Raw genomic sequence first — 27,852 nt, 5'->3', positions numbered from 1 at the left:
ATCATATTTTCTATTGGTTCTGTCTGTAACTTGGTCCACTTTCTCCTTTTGGATTCGTTGAATGTTTTTTGTTCTACGTGCATTCCTTCGTAGCTCCTCATCCTTCTCCCCTTTTCCTTTTGTAGCCCCATCAGTAGCACCTCTGAACGTCACCATGTTTCTGAATGAGTCCAGCAACAAGGTGGCTGTTCGGTGGATCAAGCCTCCCATTAAGCGGCAGGACGGGAATCTGGTGGGCTATCACATCTCTCATGTGTGGCAGAACGCAGAGACATCCGTAAGTCTGAACTGTAACAGGGTGCTCTTGTCTCCGTGGATTTGTTGACGTATACTGCTTTAGGAACTTTCATTTTGTAGTGAAAAGACCTGATATTCCTGGGTTAGGCAAGGCACCTTCCAGTGGGAGATAAACAATGTTAAAAATTGCTGGCTTGCTTAGTTACTCAGTCGTGTCCGACTTTTTGTGACCCTATGGACCATAGCCCACCAGGCCCCTCTGTTTATGGGATTTTTCTGGCAAGAATACGAAGTGGGTTGCCATTTCCTCCTCCGGGGATCTTCCCGACCCATAGGGATCGAACCCAAGTCTCCTCCGTCTCCTGCATTGCAGGCAGATTCGCTGAGCCATTGGGGAAAAATTAGAAGTGCCTAAAAAGTTAAATTCTGTTTGGAGCTTTCCTCACTGACTCTTCATCCATTCATTTATTTCCTCAGTCAATGCAAATAGGACTCATCCTCTGTTATCATCTAATTGTTGCCTTCACAAAATTTAGGCTCTCTGAGGAAAATAGTGAATTACTCAGAGGAGTTGCAGGGCTTAGCAGTCCTACAATTTATATTGGGCTTCCCTGGTAGCTCAGCTGGTGAAGAATCTGCCTGAAATGCCCACTCCAGGATTCTTCAGCTTCCCTGGAGGCTCAGCTGGTAAAGAATCTGCCTGAAATGTGGGAGACCTGGGTTTGATCCTTGGCTTGGGAAGATCCCCTGGAGACGGGAAGGCTACAATTTATAGCCTCTTGAAAATTCCAGATGAGGCTTTTCTGAAAACTATTGTCAGGGAAGAATCCCAGCCTCATGGTGGATGGCAGAGAGTAACTGGACTCCAAAGGGGAAGGCTGTACAAGCAAGCAGGTTGCATGGCGCAGCCCTGTAGACCATATTGTACAGCACAGCTGTGTTAGACGTGGCTCCAGTCAAGCCCAGGGGGACATCTGGCTTTGATGGCTGTGAGGCCTAAAGGTGCGGGGAACAGCTATGGTGGGACCATCTGATCCAAGACAGAAATGGGGGAGGGGCAGCCAACAGTAGTTGGGTAGGCAGCTCCCAGATGGGACCCCCTCCCTGTTGGGACAGGAAGAGGGTTGAAGTGTCACTGACTTGTCATGAAACAGACTACTGTAGAAGAGCAGAGGCGCTGGCTTCATCCTGAAGACCGTCTCGTCTTTACCACCGCCATGGAGAGCATGGTTCTTTTGTATTGTCACATTCCTGATCCGTCTAATAACCCTGCTGATAGGTCAGACTTCAGCACCCCCATGGCGTTTGTACAGAGCATCACATGAAAGTTAATACTATGTCTTGGCATGAGAGAGGGGTGGAATGAACAGGTGCACCGACCAATGATGTCCAAGCTTTGTGTCAGTCATGTTCAACCTCAGGTCATCCAGCTTTAACCCAAACTGCTGTCTTTCAGAAGAACAATTGGGATTTATTCTTTTTTTTCCCCTGCCTCAGTTTACCTCTCAGGAAAGCACGCTGTTGGAAGCAGTCAGTGATGGAAAAGGACGAAGGCTTAGAAATCCATGGCTTCTTCTGCCTGGTAGTAAATGATAACGTGATGTTATTTGTACCAGTCAAAACCCTGCTTAAGAGTTGCAGCTATGAGAGAAGCAGTCCTCATTTCCTGGTTTTTTGTTTCAAAGCATTGGTGCAAGGTGCCTATCGATCACAGTTCCTCACTGACTGAGACAGGGGAGTCAGATACCTCTCTTAGAGGAAAGCTCTTCTTTACGATGCTACATTCTTAATAGAGACACATGAAGGTCCGATGATTGAGTTCTGATTCGGTAGGAACTTTCTCTGATTGACCGAAGATAGTGATTCTCAGCAGACACTTGAGTGATGAAGAAACAAACCGGTTTCTTTCAAGGGCTGCGGGCTGGGTTTCCCTGGCAGCTCAGTGGTGGATTCGCCTGCCAATTCAGGAGACGTAGTTCCTGGTCTGAGAAGATGCCACATTCCTTGGAGCAACTAAGTAAGTGCGCCACAGCTATGCAGCCTGTGCTCTGGGGCCTGGGAACTGCAATTACTGAGCTCGCGTGTCGCAACCACAGAAGCCCTCAAGCCCTGGAGCCTGTGCTCCGCCACAAGAGATGCCACCGAAATGGCATATCTGTGCACCGCAACTAGAGACTAGCCCCCGCTCTCCACAACTAGAAAGAAGCCTGCACAGCAGCAAAGACCCAGGGCAGCCAAAAGCAAATAAATAGATAAACTACAGAGAGAAAAAGTACTGCAAATCCTAGTTAAAGGCCTAGTGATGGGAGTAAAAATTCCAAATAAATACAGAGGACAAGTGTTAGTCACTCAGTTGTGTCCAACTCTTTTCAGTCCCATAGACTGTAGCCCACCAGGCTCCTCTGTCCATGGAATTCTCCAGGCAAGAAAACTAGAGTCGGTTGCCATTTCCATCTCCAGGAGATCTTCCCAACCCAGGGATCAAACTCGAATCTCCTGTGGCTCCTACATTTCAGGCAGATTCTTTACCTTCTAAGCCACCAGAAGAGCCCAAAGAGGAAGAGAAAGCAAATTAAAAAAAAAAAAAAGAGCTGTAGGTCACCCTGTGTTTTTCTCCCCTGGTGTGAGTCAAAGACACTTCTTTAGAGGGGACCCTGGCACTGATGGGTGCTAAAGGGCGAGAGTGATGAAAGCCTTCTGAATGATGCCACCAGAGATCCTAATACAGTGGCACAAGTGCCGTTCAGAATGGTCCCCTCTGCTAGAGAACAATACGGCACAGTTAGGACTGTGACCTTTCTGCATTGCCTCCTGGGAGATGCTGGATTTTCCAAGCGGGAGGGTCATTTGCATTGTACTCATTCTGTACTCTGTGCATGACGACAATCTCGAGACAATAAGACTTACTGGCTCACTTTACTTCGGGTAACATTCTCTGAGGCAGCTAAGCTCCCAGCTCTCCAGCCAAGAACGTGCATGCTTTGCTCAGTCATGTCCGACCCTTTGTGACCCCATGGACTATAGCCCACCAGGCTCCTCTATCCTTGGGATTTCCCAAGGAAGAATACTGGAGTGGGTTGCCGTGTCCTCCTCCAGGGGGTCTTCCTGACCCAGGGATGGAACCTGGGTCTCCTGCATTGCAGAAGGGATTCTTTACCGTCTGAGCCACCAGCTGCTGGAGACGAAGAAGAACACTGAAGGGAAGCTCTCCCTCAGAGGAGCCTAGAACCTCCGTCTGAACTGAAGCTTGAAATGAACTCTGTGTCCATCACCTAGGTTCCCTAATCTACCTTCATTTCCAAAGAGCAAGAGTTCGACACAGCTTCCCCTGAAAACTGTCCTTTCGTTTTCATTGTTTTGGGGACTTCCCTGGTGGTCCAGTAGTTAAGACTCTGCCCTTCGCCTGCAGGGGGCACTGGGTTGATCCCTGTTTGAGGATCTAAGATCCAACATATCGCAGGGCACCACCAAAAAAAAAAACAAGAAAAAGGGGGTGGACTTGTACACTCTGCTGCATTTAAAATGGCTAACCTGCAAGGTCTGACTGTGCAGCACAGGGAACTCTGCTCAGTGTTATGTGGCAGCCTAGATGGGAGGGGAGTTTGGGGGAGAATGGACGCATGTATATGTATGGCTGAGCCCCTTTGCTGTCCACCTGCAGCGGTCACAACATTGTTGATCATCTATACTCCAATATAAAGTCAAAAGTTTTAAAAAGAGAAAAAAAAACTGTTACTAAAGCTGCATTTTCTTTATGCAAGGTGATGAAATTGCCTATTTCGGAAGATATTCCAACTTACTACTCTAATGATTTTTTTCTTTTTTCGGTATAGAATTTCAGAACTTTCTTGAAGTAGTCTTTGGGTGGGTTTACAGTTTGCTGAAAACTATAATAATCCACCAAAGTTTTTGAAGTTTGTACCTTCATTATCTTATAACTGTTGCGTCATTTTCACACTAAGAAACTCCTGGTATTTATTATATGGACATTTTCTATATCTTTTATATATATATACACACACACTTGGCTGTCTTTTGATGAACGTGGACTAGTATTTCTTGTCCCATTCCCATTCCCATGAAGTGTCTGTTAGACCTGTGAGAATTCAGTGAGAAGACAAGTTTATAAAAATATTGCATATTATAAGCCCTTCTTCAAGACCCACAGTATACACTGGCAAGTTCAGGGCTCTCCAGTGTTCTACAGGAAATAAATCTGTTTACCTTTGACTTGGAAACAAAGAGTCAGACACGACTTAGTGACTGAACAACAACCTTTGACTCAGAATTGCTCGAACCATAGACAGAGACTCACACAAAATTTATTTCCTGTGCCAGAGAACATCATGATAGTTGAGGTTTGGAAGCAAAGGAGAAAGCACTCTGCTGCTGCTGCTGCTGCTGCTAAGTCGCTTCAGTCGTGTCCGACTCTGTGCGACCCCATAGACGGCAGCCCACCAGGCTCCCCCGTCCCTGGGATTCTCCAGACAAGAACACTGGAGTGGGTTGCCATTTCCTTCTCCAATGCATGAAAGTGAAAAATGAAAGTGAAGTCGCTCAGTCGTGTCCGACTCTTAGTGACCCCGTGGACTGCAGCCCACCAGACTCCTCAGTCCATGGGATTTGCAGGCAAGAGTACTGGAGTGGGGTGCCATTGCCTTCTCTGAGAAAGCACTCTATAAGCACTTAATTCTGTTTTGTTTTTTTTTTCAAACATCTTCTCCCCATTCCCTCCCCCGTGTTTTAATGGCTCAAGTAGCACACCAGTGGCTTTAAAACAAGATAAATAAGTAAGGCCAAATCTTTTTAAATGGAGCACATTTTCTCTGGAAGAGAAAGTGTCAGTGCGCTCCTAAATGTCGGTTGTAGTCGCACCTCTTAGAATCGGAAGGAACAGGAGCCCACCCGTGCTGGCTCGAGGGAAATGGCGGGTGGGTGGTGTCAAGGTTCGGTGCAGCTCCTGGGCAGTGCTTTGTGGGGGTTCAGGGTGGGGGTCTTGAGTAGATCGTTTTTTTTTTTCTTCACGTGCTTTATAATTTTCTCAAAAAAGTTAAACCTTTATCTACTGTATTCCCACAATTTCAGAAAAGAGAGCAAAGCAGCCATTGGGATAGTGGAGCATTAATTTTTCATCACATATGGTAATGAAGTCATACAATGATGCAATGGCGTAATGTCCTAACTCAATGTAACTTTCCATTGCATTTTTAAAAATTTATATTTAACTGGAGTATAATTGCTTTACAATATTGTGTTGATTTCTGCCATACATCAACATGAATCAGCCATAGGTATACATATGTCCCCTCCCTTCTGAGCCTCCCTCCCACCTCCCACCTCCCACCCCATCCCAACCCTGTAGGTTGTCACAGAGCTCCTCCTCCTTCTTTTTTTTTTTTTTTTTTTAATTTGACTGTGCCGGGTCTTAGTTGCAATATGTGGAATCTAATTCTAACCCATTCAGGGATAGAATCCCTGAATGGGATAGAACCAGAGCACCCTGCATTGGGAATGTGGAATTGTAGCCACTGGACCACCAAGAAGACAGTCTTGCTCTTGCCTTCAAGTGCATCTGCCATGTGCTCCTATTCTTCCAGAGGTTTCCCTGAGCCCTCCAAGTACCATTCCTTCATGGCTCTAGTAAGCCAAGATTCCCAAGGCCTGAGGATGCTGCCAGCCCATCCTGCATCACTGCCTACCTTTTGCCTCCCTTAGCTGTGACCTGAGTGAGGAACGGATGTGGTGGAAACACAGCCGCTGCCCCTGGGATGTGGGTGGGACCGCTTTCCTTAGAAAAACTTCTCTCGGGAGGACAAGGCCCCTGGTGCCTCACTATTTCACTTCCTTTCCTTTCCTGTCTGCTCCCCTCCCAGAAAGAGCTCTCGGAAGAAGTTGGCCAGAACAGCAGCCTTGCTCAGCTTTCTGTTCAAGTGCACAATGCCACGTGCACCGTGAGGATTGCTGCCGTCACCAAAGGGGGCGTGGGGCGCTTCAGTGACCCGGTGAAGATCTTCATCCCTGCACGCGGTGAGGGCTGGTGCCAGAGCGGCCGATGGAGTATCAGTCCAGGCGACACGTGGGTTGCCAGAGAGCAGCTGGTGGGATGGGCAGCTGGTTTAAGAATGAAAAATGGGGGTTTCCCTGGTGTCCAATGGTTAAGACCCCGAGCTTCCACTGCAGGGCACAGGGTTCCATCCCTGGTCGGGAAACTAAGGTCCCACGTGCTGAGTGGCTCCTCAAAAAAAAAAAAAAAAAAACAGAATGAAAAAGACCAAAAGGAAATTCTACAGTGATGAAGATAGTTGACAGGATAATACGCTTCACAGAGCTGCTGGTTCCCATGAGTCCGCCCACTGTTACTCTCCAGGGTAATAACTTCCTAGGAAGTTTCAGCCTTTCAGAACCCAGAGTTCACCTGGACTTACCAAACTTAGCTGTTGTGGTTTTTACTGTGGTACAGTTGATTTACAGTGTTGTGTTTCTGCTGTACAGAAAGTGAATCAGATGTACATGTATATATGTATATGTGCCTGTGTATGCTTAGTGATTTAGTCGTGTCCGACTCTTTGCGACCCCATGGACTATAGCCCGCCAGTCTCCTCTGTCCATAGAATTCTCCAGGCAAGAATACTGCAGTGGCTTGCCATTCCCTTCTCCAGGGAATCTTTCTGACTCGGGGGTCAAAGCTGTGTCTCCTGCATTGGCAGGGAGACTCTTTACCACTGAGCCACCTGGGAAGTCTTTTTAGATTCTGTTCACTCCTTTTCAGATTCTTGTCCCATATGGATTATTTCAGAGTATTGAGTGCTCTGTGTAGGTTCTTATTAGTTATCTATTTTATATATAGTACTGAATTTAGTTTTTTATTTTATTATGGAGAATAATTGCTTCGCAATGCTGTGTTAGCTTCTCTGTACAGCAAAGTGAATCAGCCATATATACACATATGCCCCTCCCTCCTAAGCCGCCCTCCCACCCCACTATCCCCCTGCTCTAGGTCACACGGAGCGCTGAGCTGAGCTCCGTGGGCTGTGCAGCAGCTTCCCACTGTTTTACACATGGCGGTGCACGCATGTAGCGCTGCTCTCCCCATTCGGCCCGGCCTCCCTCTGTGTCCACATGTTCCTTCTCTACACCTTCCTCTCCTATTCCTGCCCTGCAAACAGGCTCATCTGTACCGTTTTTCTACATGCCATTTTTATGAGTTAATATACCATATTTGTTTTTCTCTTTCTGACTGCTGAATTTAGTTAAAATGATGTATACAGGGCTGAATTTTGGATTAATCAGGGTGGCTAATCCTCAGCTCTTTATAATTAGCACTGTTTACTTGCTGGTGTTTGTTTTAAGCAGTCCAGCTTGCCCTGTGATGAGTCACTCAAGCCTTGGGTAATGTGCTTCCTAACTGGGTGAAGAACATGATGCATTCATGGCAGAACATGAAGCATTTCCTCTAGAAGCATCTTTAGACGGTGCTGGCTCACCCAGCTAAATGCTCAGCCCTGCGTGTTGGCCTCTGCATATTGTCGGAGTGGCCTTTGGCAAGGCGACACTATCACTATGGTGCCCCTGCTGCTGCTGCTGCTGCTGAGTTGCTGCAGTCGTGTCCGACTCTGTGCGACCCCATGGACTGCAGCCCACCAGGCTCCCCCGTCCCTGGGATTCTCCAGGCAAGAACACTGGAGTGGGTCTCTGGTGCCCCAAGCGGCCCAAATACTGTGTCTGCTCACATACAGCAGGGAAGCCTCCTTCTTCTGACTCTGACCTGCCCTGAGTTGTTTGGTAGTGAACCGCTCTCATAGACTCCCCACGGACATCTACATGGATATGATTCGTACACTTACAAAGCTTTTGCCAAATATGGCCTTTGTATCTGTAGCAGACAAGACTTGGGAGCAGACCACTGAGTTCCCATCTCTCTGTCCCATTGGCCCTCAAACGTGCTCTCCCTTGTAGTGCTAAACTGAACCCTTATTTCAGCTCCTACAGACCATAGGCTGTGTCCCTAGGGAACATTAGTCACTTATGATGGGGACTCAGGGTATGTCTGCCTGGAAGAAATTCAGGGATGATTCTGATTCTAAAGGCACAGGTTAAAAATCAGAGCTAAACACAGACGTAGAAAACATACAGTTACCAAAGGGGAAAGGGGTTGGGGGAGGGATAAATTAGGAGTTTAGGATTAGCAAATAAAATAGAGAATAGCACAGGGAACTATATTCAAATCTTGTAATAAACCATAATGGAAAAGAATGTATAAAAGAATATATATATATATACCTGTGTGTGCGTATGTGTGTGTACAGGGCTTCCCAGGTGGCTCAGTGTAAAGAATCCACTTGCCAAGGAGACATGGGTTTGATCCCGGGGTCAGGAAGATCCCCTGGAGTAGGAAATGACAACTCTCTCCAGTATTTTGCCTGGGAAATCCCATGGACAGAGGAGCCTGGTGGGCTACAGAGCAGGGGGTCACAAAGAGTCACTAGGACACACACATACATGTAACTGAATCACTTTTCTGTACACCAGAAACTAACACAGTATTAGAAATCAGTTATACTTCAGTTTAAAGAAAAAAATCAGAGTTTAAGATGACAGACTTTTCCTTGTCATACATAATAATTATAAAAGCTTTTGCTGTCCTGGCAGCCCTGCCTTTGCAAAGTTCTAATCTGCATATATTTCAGTTACTACAGTTTAGGTAAATCACAGCCATTCCCAACAATACAGTTCAAAGTTGAGTCACCAGCATGTATCAACTGTGATTGTATATTTGTCTCCACCAGCTCTGCAGTACGAAAATCACAAGCAACAGGTGTATCTTGGTTGTGACCGGTTGGGTCACTTCTTTCCAAGTCTGTCTGTGGTTGATCCTCATGCTTTCCTTAGTCTGTTCACACACATCTAAGAGGCACAGAGCTGGGCTACTTCCTTTCTCCCAGGGGCAAAACTCACATGACATTTCACAAAAGTAGATATTTGAAAGACGGAGTTGGTGAACAAAGGTGAAAGTGCAGAGAAGAAAGGAAAGGAGATGATGTTGGAAGTAGAATTTGAATTAAACATGTATGGAGTTGTGGAAGAAATTTCTGACCAGGGCATGTTGATGCTGCTACCATTTGGTCCATGAGATGAGCAGCCATTGCGTAGGATGGTCTTAGCCACATGATGAAATGGCTGTGCTCAAAAGGAGGAGGATGTCCCAGAGGAAGATATGCTGGCCGCAGTCTTCACAAGTGTGGTGCCCCCGCCACCCCCGTACTGGTGCACTGAACTGAGAAAATGCAGATCATGACCTTCTGAATGAGGAGCACATACCAGACACATGGGGTGTGTCTGGTATTAACTGGAGGCAGGCAGTTAATTCCCTCTGCATCTGAGCCCCGACTTTGGGGAAGTGAAAACTCTGAGGTCATTTTGATGGGCAGTTTCAATACCCCCACACGAAGGAAGTAGAGTCACAAGATTTATTACAAATCCCAGATGTGGGGGTGGGTGAGGGGGTGAGAGAGCCAGAGGAAGGGCAGTCCTCTGTCCCAGGTCACAGCAGGTGGTAGAGGGTGTAGCACTTTTCACTTTCATGCATTGGAGAAGGAAATGGCAACCCACTCCAGTGTTCTTGCCTGGAGAAGCCCAAGGACAGAGGGATCCCTAATGGGCTGCCGTTCCTGGGGTGGCACAGAGTCGGACACAACTGAAGCGACTTAGCAGCAGCAGCAGCAGTAAATGCCTATACTTAACTTTTCAAAGGCTCAACTCTAAGTGGTTATTTTAAAAGGTGGCCCAGGAAAAGCAAAGTGGGAACTTGCAGCAAGACTTCTAAGTTCAGATCCTTATCAAAATGTCCAGGCTCTGCTCTAAGTGGGATTGTCATACTGTAAAATGCCCCAGGAGTAACTCAAAATAGCTGTTTTCTCATCACAACATTAAAGGAACTCACAGAGGTATTTTACAGCATTGAAAGTGCAGAGGATAAAACACTGGAAGCTGATCCAAACTTGGAAAGGAGTTCAACATTCACCAGAGCATGGAAAATATTAATACATTCTCTCTATATCCCAAGCTGTGTAACTGGAAACTGGCAAGCACTATGCAAACTACTCTTGATACCTTTTTTTTTTAAACAACAACAAAAAGCATTTTGATTCTCAATATTTCTAGTGTTTTATTAGAGTATACCAGTTAAATAGTTTTACTATTTTTCAGGTGGCCCAGTGGTAAAGAACCTGCCTGCCAGTGCAAAAGATACAGGAGGTATCAGTCCAATTGCTGGGTCAAGAGGATCCCTGGAGAAGGAAATGGCAACCCTCTCCAGTATTCTTGCCTGGAGAATCCCATGGACAGAGGAGCCTGGCGGGCTCCAGTCCACGGGGTCACAAAGAGTCGGACACGGCTGAGCACCTGAACATGCTGACTATTTTTTCAATTTCTTATACATTTATAACTGACTTGAATAGTGTCCCCGATATTAAAAATGGACTATCCCGAATCCCAAGAAGACATTTTGAATTGATTCTATTTGTATTTTACCAGGTTCAATAGATTTTGCTCCCTCATCTACCCCAGCACCTGGCAACACAGATCCTGTGCTCATAATCCTGGGCTGCTTTTGTGGAATTGTCTTGATTGGGTTGGTTTTATACATTTCTCTGGCCATCAGGAAAAGAATCCAGGAGACAAAGTTTGGGTAAGTTTCTCAGTTTAAAATGTTTTGCTCAGTGGTATTGATGAAGTTGCTATGTGAAGTGATATTGCCTCTTCTGCTGTTCTTGCTCCTGTATCCAGCTTGGTCCCTGTCTTATGCACCTCTTGGAGGCAGGCTGCTTCTTTAATTAGGCCAGTGTCACAAAGGTAGCCAATAACGAAAGTTTTTTACTTCTTTCAAAGTCTCTTCCTGGTACTCTCCCTTCTTATTTTTCTTTAGGAAGAAACTTAACATTCTTTTAGGGCATTAAATGTTGTGAAGTATTTTGATACTCATTTTAAGATACATTAAAGTCAAAGTGCTAGAATGACATCCCATCCATAATAGCATGAGAATAATAATGTTCCTAAGAAGAAACCCAATATATGTACAAAAGCTTTGTGGAAAAATTTATTAAACTTTATTGACATTACAGAAGAAAGCTCAAATAAATGGAAAGATGTGTACCATGTTCATGGATGGGAAGACTCAGCTTTGTCAAGAGATCATTTCCCCCCAAGTTGACCATAAATCCAATTCAATCACCATCTAAATTGCTGCAGGGTTGTCAATAAAAGCTGATTTGAAAACGTATCTTGAGGACTAAATGAGCAGAGAGAATCATGACAGTTTTGAAAATTTGGTGAAATTTTGGGTGAATTTGGGTGAAGAAGGCTAGTCCTACTAAGTATAAAAACATGTTTAGTGATTAGGACAGAGAGGTTTTGTTACATATAGAGAAAACTCAGTCTGTGGACATCACAGGGTGCCCATATCAGGTGGGAGTAGAAAAAACATGAAGATTCCATTTCAAATCTTTGCAGGAAGGAAAGAATATTTAAAAAAAAATACACACAGCCTGTTCTGTGCATTGAATGGAGAGAGATGAGGAGGACAGACATGGGGCTGCCTACATGTACCTTATAGTCTGGCAGTTAAGAAATGCAGAATAAAATACTCCAAGTGAAAATATTTCTATCAGCTAGGCCTCCACTAACTCATGGTTCCACAGAACCTAAAAGTTTACCACCAAAACAGATATTAGGTATTATCTGCTTCAACCCTAGCTTGAATAACTTGGTACTGTTTGAGGTTGAATGTTCTAGAACTTCCCAGAGTGGAGTTATGAAGTACAGCAAATATACTAACAAAATTACAGGACTGCTTCAAATATTTCAGAATAAAATTATCAGGAACCATTACCAGGAACCATTGTGCAGAAGCTGTAAACAAGTGACAGGTTGATCACAAATTATTTTTATACTGAAGTCAGTTTCCACGGGTTTTCACTGCAAAACCCTAGATTTATTTGTTCATTCATTTGTACAAGCACCTTTCATGTATTCATTTTTAATGAAAATACATTTATTTTCTACTTATAAAATTAATATTCTTATAGTTTTTTTGTTGTTAAAAAATAAAATTATATAGAACAGTTGAAAGTAGAAAGTGAAACTTGTCTGTAACTCCATGGTTGATACTCCATGGTCTCAGTTGCTATTTTGGCATAAATCCTTCCAAATTGTTTGCCTTGCATATAAATATATAATTTTTAACATGTTTTCTATTTTAAAATAATCTATATACATAAGAAAAAGTGAGGTTAAGTCTATAATTTAGACTCACTAATTCATAATGCTTTCATACCAATTAGGCTAAAGCAGTGACTAAATGGATTTTTTAAAATAGGCTTTATTTTTTAGGGAAGTTTTGTATTTACAAAAACATTGAGAAGGCAGTATAGAAACTTTTCATATATATCACATCCAGGATCCCCTGTTATTAACATTTTATGTTAGTGCATTTTATGTTAGTTATATTTGCTACAATCAGTCAAACAGGATCAATACATTATCATTAACTAAAGTCCATACTTTATTCGAATTTCCTTTGTTTTTACCTTATCCCTCCTCTATTCTGGGGTCCTATCCGGGACACCACACTGCATTTTGTTGTCATGTCTCCTTAGGCTCCATGAGTTTCCCAGACTTTCCTTGTTTTTGATGACCTTGATAGTTTTCAGGAGTACTGGCCAGGTATTTTGTAGGATACCCTCTATTAGAATTTGTGTGATGTTCTGGTCATGATTAGACTGGGGTAGTGGACTATTGAAAGGAAGCCCACAGAGGCAGAGTACCATCTTCATCCTGTTACATCTGGATACAGACTGTCAGTGTGATTTCACTGTTGATGTTGATCCCGATCACCTAGCTGAGGCGGTATCTGCCTAGTTTCTTTACCATAGTTAATTTTTTCTCCCTTTTTATACTGGGCTCTTTGGAAGCAAGTCAGTGTTTGCAGCTCACATTTACAGGCTGAGGAGTTAACACTGCCCCCATCTCTTAAATACAGAAAGTGTTAGTCGTTCTCAGTCATGTCTGACTCTTTGCAACCCCATGGACTGTAGCCTACCAGGCTCCTTTGTCCAAGGGATTTCCCAGACAAGAATACTGGAGTCAGTTGCCATTTCCTTCTCCAAGGAATCTTCCCATCCCAGGGATGGAACCTGGATCTCCTATATTTCAGGCGGATCCTTTACCGTCTGAACCACCAGGGAAGCCCTAAAATACAGAGTATGTATATGAAATATTTGGAATTCTTCTGCACAGGAGACTTGTTTCTCTTCCCCTCTTTATTTATTTATACACACACATGCATGTATATACACAAACATATATATATGTATCAATTTGGACTCATGAATATTCCTTTTATACTTTGGGTTATAATCCAACACAACTTCATTGTGTTGCTCAAATTGTTACAGCTTTGGCTGTTGGGAGCTTATCAGTTGTTCTAAACTCTCCATGGTTCCTGGACAGAGTCCTAAAATGCATCTAAGGAAGAAGCTTATTTCTCCTGGTGGGAAATGTTTCTGGCCTAGAAGAGCTCTCTTAACAGGCAGCAGCCTAGTAGCATCTCGTGGACTCAGCCCCAGCCTGGGGAGCTCTCTGTTTCTAGTCTGAGATGTCCGTTATCATTCACCCAGGAGCGCCTTCACAGAGGAGGATTCAGAATTGGTCATCAGCTACATGGCAAAGCAGTCCTTCTGCCGGCAAGCCATCGAACTCACCTGTAAGTTGACCTTCATTTCTCTCTTTTGGCAAAAGCCAAGATTGTTGAGGGGCTTCCCTGGTATCCAGTGATTTAGACTCCATGCTTCCAATGTAGAGGATGCGGGTTCAATCCCTGGTCAGGGGACTAATTTCTCACATGCTGTGTGACCAAAAAGAAATGATTAAGAACAAGCAAAGAACCACAAATTAATTGATGGATTTCTAACAAAAGCCAAAGGAGTTGAAGAATGTCTATCTTTAATGTGCAAAATGTCTTTGGAAAGCAACAAGCAGAGACTCCAACATGGCCCTGGGCTTCCCTGCCGGGCAATTCCCTGGAAACCTGGAGCTGTACTTGAGGTGAAGGCCCTGGGGTTAAGGACTCCTGGTGTTTGAAACATGGGAGGAAGAAGAAACTCTCAGGGTGAGAGGAGAAGATGCGGGCAGAGGGACTTAAAAGAAACAGCAAAGCAACTGTCATAACCTCAGAGCTCATTTCCTGTTTTTTCCTGGCAACCAAGTCAGAGAACAACTTCCTAACATACTTTGCGACAATTATGGTTTGAACTTTGCTGAATCAGAGCAGCAACTCTTAGTCTCAAAGAATGGGAATAAACAGCTCTGTTCTTGAATAATGTCAGAAACAGTGTAGAAAGTGTTCGAATATTATCAAATTCAAGTGTCTGGATGTTTGCCGAAAAACAAAACAATAAATAAATATAAGGATGATGGAATGCAGATTGCGATGAAACAAAAACTCATTCGATGTAGAATGTTATTAATTCCTTCTCTGATCCAGAAGTTTTGAGATTTAGGTGTCTATTCTTGCATTAAAAAAAAAAAATCCTGTGTTTGGACCAATTTATTTCTCTGATGGGGGGACGATTTGGGTAAAATTTTTCCGCTGAGAGCTAATGTGTTATTTCTAATGATCCACATTGTTTTTTTTCCTTTCAAAGTCTTGCTCATTCCCGAAGTATGGCACAAACTGAATCATTTGCCAATAGTTACCAAATTGGTCTCCCTTTCCTGGTTAATACTTCTTGTTGATAACATTGATTGTGCAGCATATCTATACCTTACAGGAATCTTAGTCTTCAGTCTCCCCACCAAGTATTCCACTTTGCGCCTCTTATGTCATTTAGAGCGAGGTTCTACGCACCATATGCAAAACAGACTGTGCCTTGTTCTTGACGTGTCTCCCGTGGATTCTGTGCCAGCTTCCCCAGCGGGGAGGGCAGGGGAGATGTCCTGATGATGGTTTCGTATCCCATAGTTAGGAATATAATAGTAAAAACTAGAAAGAATATTGACTTGTCTTCCTCACTCTTTTAAGTGAAGGGCAAAGCGCCCCTGCATGAATATGATTGCCAGCTGCTGCTACTGCCCAATGGGAATGGTTCTAATTTTTATAATCGTTCAGGGTTAATTTTGTCCTGAGGGATTGATTTTACTCACTTTAATCACAGCAGGATTAAGTATGATATTTCATTACTGACATTTGGCAGGAAGAGCTATGCATATAAAATGAGAAAAATGTTAAACTTTTTTATGGAACTTTATGATTTTAATTATGTTCACACGAAAGGAAGCATCCTGACAGGTCATATATGTTCCATCACTCCTTTTATAGTACAGAGCTTGGGAGTCAGTGAGGAGCTGCAGAATAAACTAGAGGATGTCATGATTGACAGGAGCCTTCTTATTCTTGGAAAAATTCTGGGGGAAGGTAAGCAGTTTTTTTCTTCCAAAATATGAGTAAAAAGGTAAGCAGCTCACAGTCATTTTTTAAAATATATATATTAAATAGAATACCATTCTTGTGACTTTAACTTATACAAATATCCATAGTTCTATTTTATAGCTTTTAAAATGAAAAAGTAAACAGTGATTTCTGAAACTCAGATGTGACCTATGAAAAGAGCCTCAGACTTCCTTGGATGCCCAGTGTTAAAGAATCTGCCTACCAATGCAGGGCCATGGGTTCAGTCCCTGGTCAGGGAAGATCCCACGTGCCGCGGGCAGCTAGTCCTGTGTCCCAGTACTACTGAGGCCCAAGCTCTGCAACAAGAGAAGCCACCACAATGAGAAAGCCACGCACCACAACTAGAGAAATCCCCAAGACCCGACACAGCCAAAAGTAAATAAATAAATAACACAATTTAAAAAAGAAAAGAGCCTCTTAAACATATCAATTCCCTTCCTTCATTAAAAAGCAGCAGTTCATTGGTCGGCTTACCATACACTTCCAATGTTTTCCTCTAGTTCTTAAGCTTACTGTTCTTTGCACCTGCCAAGTTACATAGGAACAAAAGTGAAGATACACATTGCATGTCAAAATCATCTTAGGATGAATGATAGAAGTATTAAGAGTTTGTACTTGATGCATGTCAGTAACAATTTCCAGGTTGTCTTATACGTTTCCTGGATCAGTTTTGATGCTTAATAAAGTGATGAACTGAGCTAAGTCTGAGCCAAACAAGCCTGTGACAGCAGGGGGCTAGTGCACGGCCTGTGCCCTGGGTGGGCCAGCGTAGGGGGCCTGGCCGGCTCTCCCCAGCTGCTGTGTGGAGGTCACTCTGGGGTCACATGCAAATAACAGCTCTGGTGCTGTCCCACTTCTGTGGGCAGCAGAGATTTTGCACAAGGTCAATATAGATGTTTTATTTCACAGGAGAGTTTGGGTCTGTCATGGAAGGAAATCTTAATCAGGAAGATGGAACCTCTCAGAAGGTGGCTGTGAAAACCATGAAGCGTGAGTTAACCCCGATTGTTCGAGGGGCGGGCAGCTATTTCAGCATCTGGTGCTTCATCAGGCCAGTGATGGATGATGGAGTTCATATGTCATGATCCCTATCAAGTCACAGAGGGAGAGCTACTATAATGAACTGTTCATACCTGCATTGTATATTCTTTTCTTTTTTCATGTTTTGTTTATTTATGTATTTATTATTGAAGTATTGTTGATTTATGGGCTTCCCAGGTGGTGCTAGTGGTAAAGAAACTGCCTGAAATGCAGGAGACAAGAGTTTGATCCCTGGGATGGGAAGATCCGCTGGGGAAGGGAATGGCAACCCACTCCAGTACTCTTGCCTGGAGGATCCCCACGGACAGAGAAGCCTGGTGGGCTACAGTCCATGGTGCCGCAAAGAGTTGGGCACGAGTCACTGAGTCACTGAGCAGGCATGCACACAGTTGGCTTACACAGTTTCAGGGGTACAGCAAAATGATTCAGTTATACAGATAGATTTTTGCATGTTCTTTACACTTGCCAGGGAGGGGGATATTTGCCTCGCCACCCATCTTAAGTTCTCATGGCTGGCCTAATAATAAAATTAACACAGGACAGATTAAAAGGAGAAAAAACATAAATTTTAATTAATGCCCAGGAAGATCTCATAGAAATGGGACTTACAAAGTGGCCAAAGGAGGCGCTGTGTAAATGTTTTAGAGAAACAACACAATTGTGAGGGAATGACAGGACAAAGAAACTTGAGTGAGATGTCCAATTAAGTGAAGAATCCAAACAGAGTTTGGGCTTGGGGTAGTCAGTTTAAAGACCTATCAAGGTTTGTTTATACAGGCTTCTTCAGCCTGAATTCCCTATCTCTGGTGATAAGGATATCCTTCATCTTTCACGTGAGAGATTTATTTCCTGCTTTCAGGAAGACAAAAAGGAGGGTCAGAGCGTCCCTCTTGCATTAGCCATTTCCTAAGTAACTGTAATTCAGAATAATCAGTATGCCACTGTGGCGTATTTTGGGATGACCCACCCTGAGCCCCAACACATGAGACAATAGCGTTTGTTGTTTACTCTCTACCTTCGTGCCTCACCTAGTAGAAATAATGATTCCAAAGTAAGGCATGAATTTCCAAGGCTGGATGGATCTGGTAGCAGCATCTGACCCCAGGGGTCATTCTGGCTTAGCTTGGTGGATTCACTTCCTCACATGAGAGTGTTTGTGTGGGTCTGCAGGAAGCTGTGGGCTGCCTGGAAGGCAGGATTCTCAGAGAGAGGAGAAGTGTTCTTTGGTCAAAGGCATAGGAAGGAGAGCCGTGATCATGGACTACAGTCTCCAAGTGAGCTGAGGAGAGTGTCTGCATCTGGGTCAGGAAGGGCCTGAAAAGTCATCACAGAGTCTGTTTCCAACCCATGAGTGGTAAAGCACTGTTAAGAGTCTTCAGCAATGAGGAACAAGAGCAGACGACGTTCTGGAATGTTCACTTTGGTTCCAGTGTGGAGGAGGAGGAACTATTAATACAGCGTTGACAAAAATAGTGATAGATGCCAATTAGAACACTCCAGAATCTGTGCTGGTGTCCAGAGAGACACAGGCTTGATTCCTGAGTTGGGAAGACCCCCTGAAGAAGGAAATGGCAACCACTCCAGTATTCTTGCCTGGAAATTTCCATGGACAGAGGAGCCTGGCAGGCTACAGTCCACAGGGTCGCCAAGAGTCAGACACGACTGAGCGACTGAACGTGCACAGGACTTCCCTGGTGGCCCAGTGATTAAGACTCTGCGCTTCCACTGCAGGGGGCACAGACTGAATCCCTGAGGGGTCTCTGGTCAGGGGACTAAGGTCCCACATGCCATGCAGCACAGCCACAAAATAAATAAATAAATACAAGTACATTTTAAGAAAAGAATGAAAGAAAATAGAAAATTAGGGTAATTTGTATAGGAATCGCATCCATGCTAATGATCAAAGATTGAAAGCCCAGTCAGTCTCTGGACTCCAAGTCACACCCTCTTCTACACTGGCCTGGAGGGGTTGCACCACGGGGGAGGGTTTTGCCCACCATCACACTTGGTTGTTTGGCGCGAAGTGGGCAGATATTTCCTGAGTTTGCTTTGATAGGAGGATTAATATATATTAAGCCCATAGGAGGCACAGACCCTGTACTACATGCTCTTATATGTGACTCCAGCCAACACTCCACTCCTGTTAATGTTAATGTGCATTCCCTAAAGTGTGCCGGCTTTATGTTTGATTTTTTTCCTATTTTTTTGGTGGGGATGCACCCTGCAAGATTTGCAGAATCTTAGTTCTGCAACCAGAGATTGAACCAGGGCCCTTAGCAGTGTAAGTGCAGAATCCTAACCACTGGACCACCTGGGAATTCCCTATGGTTGATTTTAATTGTAGCAGCTCAGTGGTAAAGAATCCTCCTGCCAATGCAGGAGACATGGGTTCAACCCCCAGGTTGGGAAGATCCCCTGGAGAAGAGAATGACAAACTGCTCCAGTACTCTTGCCTGGGAAACCCCATGGACAGTGGAGCTTGGCGGGCTACAGTCCATGCGGTTGCAAAGAGTTGGACACAATGAAGTGACTAAAAATAACACAAAATACATCATCCTAAGACTGGTTCCAAATAGGAAAAGGACTACGTCAAGGCTGTATATTGTCACCCTACTTATTTAACTTATATGCAGAGTACATCATGAGAAATGCTGGGCTGGACAAACCACAAGCTGGAATCAAGATTGCCGGGAGAAATATCAATAACCTCAGATATGTAGATGACACTACCCTTAAGGCAGAAAGTGAAGAAGAACTAAGGAGCCTCTTGATGAAAGTGAAAGAGGAGAGTGAAAAAGTTGGCTTAAAGCTCAACATTAAGAAAACAAAGATCATGGCATCTGGTCCCATCACTTCATGTCAAATAGATGGGGAAACAGTGGAAACAGTGGCTGACTTTATTTTTTGGGGCTCCAAAATCACTGCAGATGGTGATTGCAGCCATGAAATTAAAAGATGCTTACTCCTTGGAAGGAAAGTTATGACCAACCTAGACAGCATATTAAAAAGCAGAGACATTACTTTGTCAATAAAGGTCCATCTAGTCAAGGCTACGGTTTTTCCCAGTGGTCATGTATGGATGTGAGAGTTGGACTATAAAGAAGGCTGAGCCCCGAAGAATTGATGCTTTTGAATTGTGGTGTTGGAGAAGACTCCTGAGAGTCCCTTGGACTGCAAGTAGATCCAGTTCATCCTAAAGGAGATCAGTCCTGGGTGTTCATTGGAAGGACTGATGTTGAAGCTGAAACTCCAATACTTTGGCCACCTGATGCAAAGAGCTGACTCATTTGAAAAGACCCTGATGCTGGGAAAGATTGAGGGCAGGAGGAGAAGGGGATGACAGAAGATGAAATGGTTGGATGGCATCACCGACTCAATGGACATGGGTTTGGGTGGACTCCAGGAGTTGGTGATGGACAGGGAGGCCTGATGTGCTGTGGTTCGTGGGGTTGCAAAGAGTCGGACACAACTGAGCGACTGAACTGAACTGAACTGAAACACCTCACAAAAGTGGAATCATACAGTATTTTCCTCGTGTGACTGGCTTACTTCACTCAGCCTAATTATAGAATTTTAAATGTCTCTTTTGAGTTGGCATGATTCCAGAAACTTGGTATGAAAGTGCATCTAGTTCACAAGGCAGAATTGAGCAACCAGACTTGCAAGAAATGTGCTGAGAGAGAGAAGCAATTTGTTCTTTTTTTGAGGCAAAAATCATTGCAACAGACCAGTTGGATTCGATTTTAGGTGTTGGGGTTTTTTTTTTGTTTTTTGCTATTAATAATCAGTTCAGTTCAGTCACTCAGTCATGTCCGACTCTTTGTGACTCCATGGACTGCCCCACCCCAAGATTCCCTGTCCATCACCAACTCCCGGAGCTTGCTCGTACTCAATGTTCATTGAGTTGGTGATGCCACCCCAATATCTCATCCTCTGTTGTCCTCTTCTCCTCCTGCCTTCAATCTTTCCCAGCATCAGGGTTTTTCCAATGCGTCAGTTCTTCGCATCAGATGGCCAAAGTATTGGTGTTTCAGCTTCAGCATCAGTCCTTCCAATGAATATTCAGGACTAATTTCCTTGAGGATTGACTGGTTTGATCTCTTAATTTTTAGAATGGTTTTAGATTTATAGAAGGGGGCTTTCCTGGTGGCTCCAGCAGTAAAGAATCCACCTGCCAATGCAGGAGACATGGGTTTGATCCCTGGGTCAAGAAGATCCCCAGGAGAAGGGCATGGCAGGCCACTTTGGTATTGCCTGGGAAATCCCAAGGACAGAGGAGCCTGGTGGGCTACAGTCCAACAGGGCCACGAAGAGTTGGACACAACTTAGCAAGTAAACGGCAACAACAGATTACATTAGGGTCCAACTTGTGTTGTATGTTCTGTAGGTTTTGACAAATGCATTATGTCCTGTGTCCACCATTCCAGGGTCACACAGAAGTTTCACCTCCTGAAAATCCCTATAGGCAACCGATTCATCCCTCCCCCAACCAGTCCCTGGCAACCATGCTTACTGTCACTATCATTTTGCCTTTTCCTGATTTTACTTTTAAAAAATAAGATTGCTATTCCTCTTTCCCCTTCTCTGAGTAATAACTCATGGCTAACTTTTTCCATCTTTTCTTTTAGTGGACAACTTTTCGCAACGAGAGATTGAGGAATTTCTCAGTGAGGCTGCGTGCATGAAAGACTTCAACCATCCGAACGTCATTCGGCTCCTAGGTACTCACGGAAATGCAGCTTTGGATGACCCTAGGGCCTCGGCTGATACACTCTGGGCCAAAGCAAAAATCTCTGGGGCAGATAAACATGCCTTGTATAACCCCAGAGTACTTCATAACATTGGGTTTTTGCGAATTCCCTGGTAGTCACGTGGTTAGGACTCAGCCCTTCCTCTGCAGGAGGCCTGGGTTCAATCCCTGGTTGGGGAACTAATATCCTGCAAAAGAAAAAAAAAAAAGAGTTGAGTTTTTCTCCCAAAAGACTTTTTATGGTTGCATTTTTCTGAAGCTGGTTGTAAAAATAGGCCTAAATTTCCTGGATACCAGTGAACTCAGGAGTGTTTAGTGTCCACAGAATTCTAAGTTGCTGTGGATTAAAATAGCCTCACTTACCCCCACCCCCACCCCCCGCCCTCACAGGGCTTCCCTGATGGCTCAGTCGGTAAAGAATCTGCCTGCAATTCAGGAGATCTGGGTTCATTTCCTGGGTCTCGAAGATCCCCTGGAGAAGGAAATGGCTCCTCCAGTATTCTCCCACTCCAGTATTCTTGCCTGAAGAATTCCACGGACAGAGGAGCCTGGCGGGCTACAGTCCATGAGGTCGAAAAAGAGTCAGACACGACGTAGCCCTTAAACCACCACTACCACCCCACTTACAAGACATGAAAGCTGGTTATGCTACAATTTGTCTTGATTTCAGGTTGCACGTGAATCAAAGGCTAGTAGGGCAAAGCAGAAAATTAGACAAATTCCATAGATCATCTTTGAGAAACAATTTTTCTTAAAACTTTTTTTGGCTCCACCAAGTGACATACGGGTCTTAATTCCCCTCAGGGATTTAATCTGCTCCCTGCAGTGTAAGCTAGGAGTACTAACCACTGGACCACCAGGAAAGTCCTGAGAAACAGTTTTTAAATCAATTGAATCAAGTCCCATGAAATTGTCAATATAGAGCCCAAGAAATGTGGCTTCCCTGGTGGCTCAGACAACAAGGAATTCACCTGCAGTGAGAGAGACCTGGATTCAATCCTGGGTTGGGAAGATCCTCTGGAGGAGGGCATGGCAACCCCCTCCAGTATTCTAGCCTGGAGAATCCCATGGACAGAGGAGCCTGGCTGGCTACAGTCCATGGGGTCATGAAGAGTTAGACATGACAGAGCAACTAAGCACAGCACAACCTAAGAAATCAGTACTTGAAAAGATATTAAAAAATTTTTAACATATTAATTTCTTGGGATCTATGTTGGCAGTTTCATGGGATTTGAGTCAGTGATTTAACAATGAGAATTTGGTTTTGTGACACCATTTACTAATACTCAATGGAGAGCTGGTCTCAAGTGGTTGGTATGTGATGCTCTTCCAAAAGGGGAGAGCAACCTAAAAATAATTGAATGTTCTGCTGACTTCTTTTTTTGCTGTCCTTTGACTTGATAAATGCTATATTCTTGGAATTTTCAATGTTTATTATGATGGACACTGCCAGAGAGATGGGAAAACTAATGTTTGGAGACAGTGTTGTGTCAAAGAAACTCCTGTGGCTCATTTGTAGCTATTGACTTCAGCAGAGTCTGAGGACAGTGGTGCTTAGTCGTTGACTACCATCTGCAAGAGCTTTGCGAGCCTGATCTCAGACAGACTCTGATTGTAGCATCTGTGACAAATGATGTGGAGCTTTTCCTCTGTATAACTGTTAACATTTAGAGACATGGATTTCACCTATGGGCCCTCAGAATTAATTCTTCCAATAGTTTTAAGTATTTGGTTGCAGGGGACTTAATATGATTAATTATTTAACCATCATCTGAAACTAGTTTGCTCTCGAATTCTACTGTGGTCACCTCCCCCTCAGTTTGACTCAGTATAACAAAAACTCCATGAGCTACTTGTTTTTTGTTGTTTAGTCACTAAGTCGTGTCTGACTCTTTCGCGACCCCATGGACTGTAGCTCACCGGGTTCCTCTGTCCGTGGGATTCCTCAGGCAAGAATACCAGAGTGGGTTGCCATATCCTTCTCCATGGCTGTACTTGGTATTGATTACTTTTTTGAGAACTTTCATGCAAAGATTGGCACTAGTCTGAAAGAAAAAAAAAAAAAAAAACAAGAAGTGGACCCCAGTGTGTGTTCCGTATTCTAAAACACAGAGTGTGTGAGTTATGAGTGTTTTGTTTTGTTTTTTTAACTGTTAATTTGAGAGTGCCTGGTTTCAATTACCCAGCGCTCCTGCAGCGCATTTTCTGGTCACTGCTAACAAGGGCTCTTTGTAACTTACTCTCTGGTTTTAATTCCAGGCGTATGTATAGAAATGAGCCCTCAGGGCATCCCCAGGCCCATGGTGATTTTACCCTTCATGAAATACGGGGATCTGCACACCTACCTCCTCTATTCCCGACTGGAGACAGGACCAAAGGTAATTCATCACCCCATTGCCTGAACAGTACTCGGGGCTCCCACGACAGGGCCAGGACAACCTCAGCATCTAACCTAGAAAGGGAAGCAGGGGACGCTGGCCTTTGTCCAGTGCTCACTGGCCCTGGGGGTTGATGTAGGGTGTCCATCGTCACAGCAGACCTGCCCACAGGTTTTATTATTCTCATCTTATGTGGGGGAGAAGCCAGCTGGGGGTGGAGCTGAGTGGGCCCCTCTTGCTATCAGAGTGGCTCTTTCCTTCAGTCTCCTTTTTTGGATTGTTTACTATGAAATCACCAGATGTCGGTGCCGTCTCAGTTCCCAGTTGCACGGAGTTTTTTTCAGACAGCCGGAGGGGGAATTGGTTGCATCCATCTTGCTATTTGTCCCGAGCCCCTCTGTCCTCAGAATCAGAAAGCATGTTAGGAATTGGTGGGCCTGCCTGCCTACCTTCCATGGTGCCCCTGAGAGAGGGCCACCCCTGAGACCCCACAAGCCTTGCCATGAAGCCTCACAGCACAGAGAAACCAACCAGAAACGGGCCCTTAGACTGCAGCACCTCGCCCCCCAGCCCCAGGTGGTGGACGGGGTCCTGATGAGAGAGCAGTAGCAACGTGGTGCCTGGCAGCACCGCAGGGGAAGGTCCTCATCCCATGAGACAGGTGAGCAGGGAGGAAGGCCACTTATCGAAAGTTTATGGAGACAGCTGGAAAAACCACAAACCTGGGCTTCTCTGGTGGTCTAGTGGTTGAGAATCCACCTGCCAGTGCAGAGGACACGTGTTCCATCCCTGGCCCAGGAAGATCCCATATGCCACGGAGCAACTAAGTCAGTGCTCCACATCTACTGAGCCTGCACCCTGTAGCCTGGGAGCCCCAACTACTGAAGCCCATGCACCTAGAGCCCGGGTCCCAACAAGAGAAGCCGCTACAAGGAGAAGCCCCCGCATCAGAATGAAGAGTAGTCCCCGCTCACTGCAGCTAGAGAAAAGCCTGTGCAGCAAAGTCAAAACTAAAGTAAATAGGGACTTCCCTGGTGGTCCAGTGGTTAAGACTCTGCACTCTCAGGGCAGGCGGCCTGTGTTCCATCCCTGGTCAGGGAACTAGAGCCCACCTGTTTCAACTAAAGATGCCATGCGCCGCTACAAAACATCGAAGACTCCGACTGCTGCAACTAAGACACAGCACAGCCAAATAAATAAATAAAATACGAGTATTTTTAAAAACAAAGTAAATCGTAAAAAAAAAAAAACCTAAAACCTGAGACCAGTTTACGGAGAACATTTTCTGGAGCCTTCTCTCCTATACCTTGATGCCCCTGTTGGTATTGTGTGCAAGTGTTATGGAAATACCAGGAGATTTTTTATTTTCTTTTTCTTGGTTTTGTTCTGTTCTTTCAAGGGATGGTGGAAAGAACCTAAAAGAGAAAGAGTTCCTGCCTTCTTCTGGCTCCCGTGATGGTCCCATGCTCATGCCTATTTTGGTTTTCACAATTTATGTATTTATTTTTGGTTGCACTGGGTCTTGTTGCTGTGCTTGGGCTTTCTCCAGTTTCGGTGGGTCGGGGCCACTCCTCCTTGTGGTCCAGGAGCTTACCGTGGTGGTTTCTCTTGCTGTAGAGCACAGGCTCGAGGGGGTGGCAACTTTGGTGGTTGTAGCATGTGGGCTCAGTGGTTGTGTCTCAAGGGCCCTGGAACACCTGGGCCTCAGTACTCGTGGCACACGGGCTTTACCTGAGTCCCATGGGCCCTGGAACACCTGGGCCTCAGTACTCGTGGCACACGGGCTTTAGCTGTGTCCCATGGGCCCTGGAGTACACGGGCCTCAGTACTCGTGGCACACGGGCTTTACCTGAGTCCCATGGGCCCTGGAACTCTTGGGCCTCAGTACTCGTGGCACATGGGCTTTACCTGAGTCCCATGGGCCCTGGAACACCTGGGCCTCAGTACTCGTGGCACACGGGCTTTAGCTGTGTCCCATGGGCCCTGGAGTACACGGGCCTCAGTACTCGTGGCACATGGGCTTTACCTGAGTCCCATGGGCCCTGGAACTCTTGGGCCTCAGTACTCGTGGCACACGGGCTTTAGCTGTGTCCCATGGGCCTTGGAACACACTGGCCTCAGTACTCATGGCACACAGGCTTTAGTTGTGTCCCATGGGCCCTGGAACACACGGGCTTTAGCTGTGTCTCATGGGCCCGGGAATACCCGGGCTTCAGTACTTGTCGCACACAGGCTTTAGTGGCTCAGTGGCTTTAGTCGCTCCCTTGAATCTTCCAAGATCAGGGATCAAACCCTTGTCTCCTGTATTGGCATGCAGATTCTCATCCATTGTACTACCAGAGAAGTCCCATCAGTTTTTTATTTTAATGGATCATACTTTTGCTGTTATGCCTAAGGACTCTTTGCCTAACCCTAGGTATAAGAGATTTTCTTCTATGTTTTCTTCTAAAAATTTGTTTACATGTTATGTTTAAGTCTGTGAGCCATTTTTCATTAATGGGGTGAAATTTAGTCTGTTGCTATTTTGTTTATAGATGACCAGCATCATTTGTGAAAAGGTTATCCTTCATCCATTTATTGTTTTTGCACCTTTGTTAAAAATCAACTGTGTGTACACGTGTGGGTCTGTTTCTGAGTTCTCTTCTCTGTTCCATCAAGCTATGGTCCATCCTTTGCCCTTACCACATCATCGATATTACGGTAGCTTTATTGTCATAAAATCGGGTAATGTGATTCCTCCAAATTTATCCTACTTTTTCAGAATTGTTTTCACTCTTCTAGTTTTGTTGCCCTTCCATGTAAATTCTAGAATCAGTTTGTCTATGTCTGCCAAAAATACTGCTGTCATCTTATGTTTTTTTGAACAAAAAATAAAAAAGTTTTAAAAAATAAATTAACAAGTAAGAAAACAAGTACACAGCATTTTACTTGCTAATGAATCATTTCTATTTGCAAAAATACAAGTGTATTTCCAATGATGAAAACCCCCAGGTTTTTATAAAAATTTTAAAGGGGTGTATTTTTATATTTTGCTACCTTATAGCCACAGGTAAAACTGGAAGTCACAAAATGCTTCATAGGCAAACTAGAAAATCAAGCTTTTATTCAAATCTCTGCTGCCTTATCAGTCAGGTCCTTGGGAATAGATACCTCTGTTCCTCCTGGAGTGGTCTCAGTCACGTGAGTGTGCCTTTTCAGCAGAGCCAGGTGCCACACTGTTCTTTGCGTGAGCAGCACCCCTGGTCTTCTGATCCATGGACACTGGACACTTCTCTATTAATTTAGAATTAATTTAATTCTTTTGCTTTATAGTTGTCAGAGTATAAGTTTTGCACTTCTTTTGTTGAATTTATTCCTAAGTATTTTGTTGTTAATTCTTTTGTAGATGTTTTCTTAATTTCATTTTTGGACAGTTCATTGTTTAGGGCATAGAAATGCAATTGAGTTTTGTATGTCAACCTAGTATCCTGCGACCTTATTGAACTCATTTACTAGTTTTGCCTCACAGTAATCTTTTACATGACCTTTGGTCACAGTCTGCAGGAATAATGTAGTTGTGCTTGGGAAAAAAAATGACACAAAGCAATAGCACCTGGTATTCATTATCCTTTCACAAATGTCAGCAGATTTGATATTTCTTAGCACCCAAATCCTTTCCTAGAAATTAGAATATAGAAAACCAAATGCCCCAAATATACAGAATAGAGACATAAGGATTCATGCCTGATTTGCTTACATTTTCTTTAAGGGTAAAGGATAATTAAAGCATTTTGTTATACAGTCTATGATTGATGTGTGTCTTAGTTGGGAAATATAAATCATTAAAAATTCAGTATCTTGGGATTTTCCTGGCGGTCCTGTGGCTAAGACTTCACGCTCACAGTGCAGGGGGCCTAGGTTCGATCCCTAGTCAGGGAACTCAATCCTACATGCCACAACTA

The 27,852-nt window shown here is 44.3% G+C and overlaps 1 protein-coding gene across 2 annotated transcripts in view; it reads left to right on the top strand.

The window, feature by feature from the left end:
- Positions 1 to 27,852, top strand: part of MERTK (MER proto-oncogene, tyrosine kinase) — a 130,597-nt gene that overhangs the window by 90,454 nt on the left and 12,291 nt on the right. For both annotated transcript variants that reach the window (XM_055539290.1, XM_055539292.1), the window contains exons 8-15: positions 126 to 277; positions 6,111 to 6,264; positions 10,771 to 10,924; positions 13,911 to 13,996; positions 15,611 to 15,706; positions 16,652 to 16,732; positions 21,412 to 21,504; positions 23,793 to 23,911. In XM_055539290.1, coding sequence (XP_055395265.1) covers positions 126 to 277; positions 6,111 to 6,264; positions 10,771 to 10,924; positions 13,911 to 13,996; positions 15,611 to 15,706; positions 16,652 to 16,732; positions 21,412 to 21,504; positions 23,793 to 23,911 — 935 coding nt within the window. The remainder of the gene's footprint in view (positions 1 to 125; positions 278 to 6,110; positions 6,265 to 10,770; positions 10,925 to 13,910; positions 13,997 to 15,610; positions 15,707 to 16,651; positions 16,733 to 21,411; positions 21,505 to 23,792; positions 23,912 to 27,852) is intronic.

Source organism: Bubalus kerabau, chromosome 11 (assembly GCF_029407905.1).
Source record: "Bubalus kerabau isolate K-KA32 ecotype Philippines breed swamp buffalo chromosome 11, PCC_UOA_SB_1v2, whole genome shotgun sequence".
Classification (NCBI taxonomy): domain Eukaryota; kingdom Metazoa; phylum Chordata; class Mammalia; order Artiodactyla; family Bovidae; genus Bubalus; species Bubalus kerabau.
The sequence above is the reverse complement of the archived record's forward strand: the minus strand, read 5'-3'. Positions and strand labels throughout refer to the sequence as shown.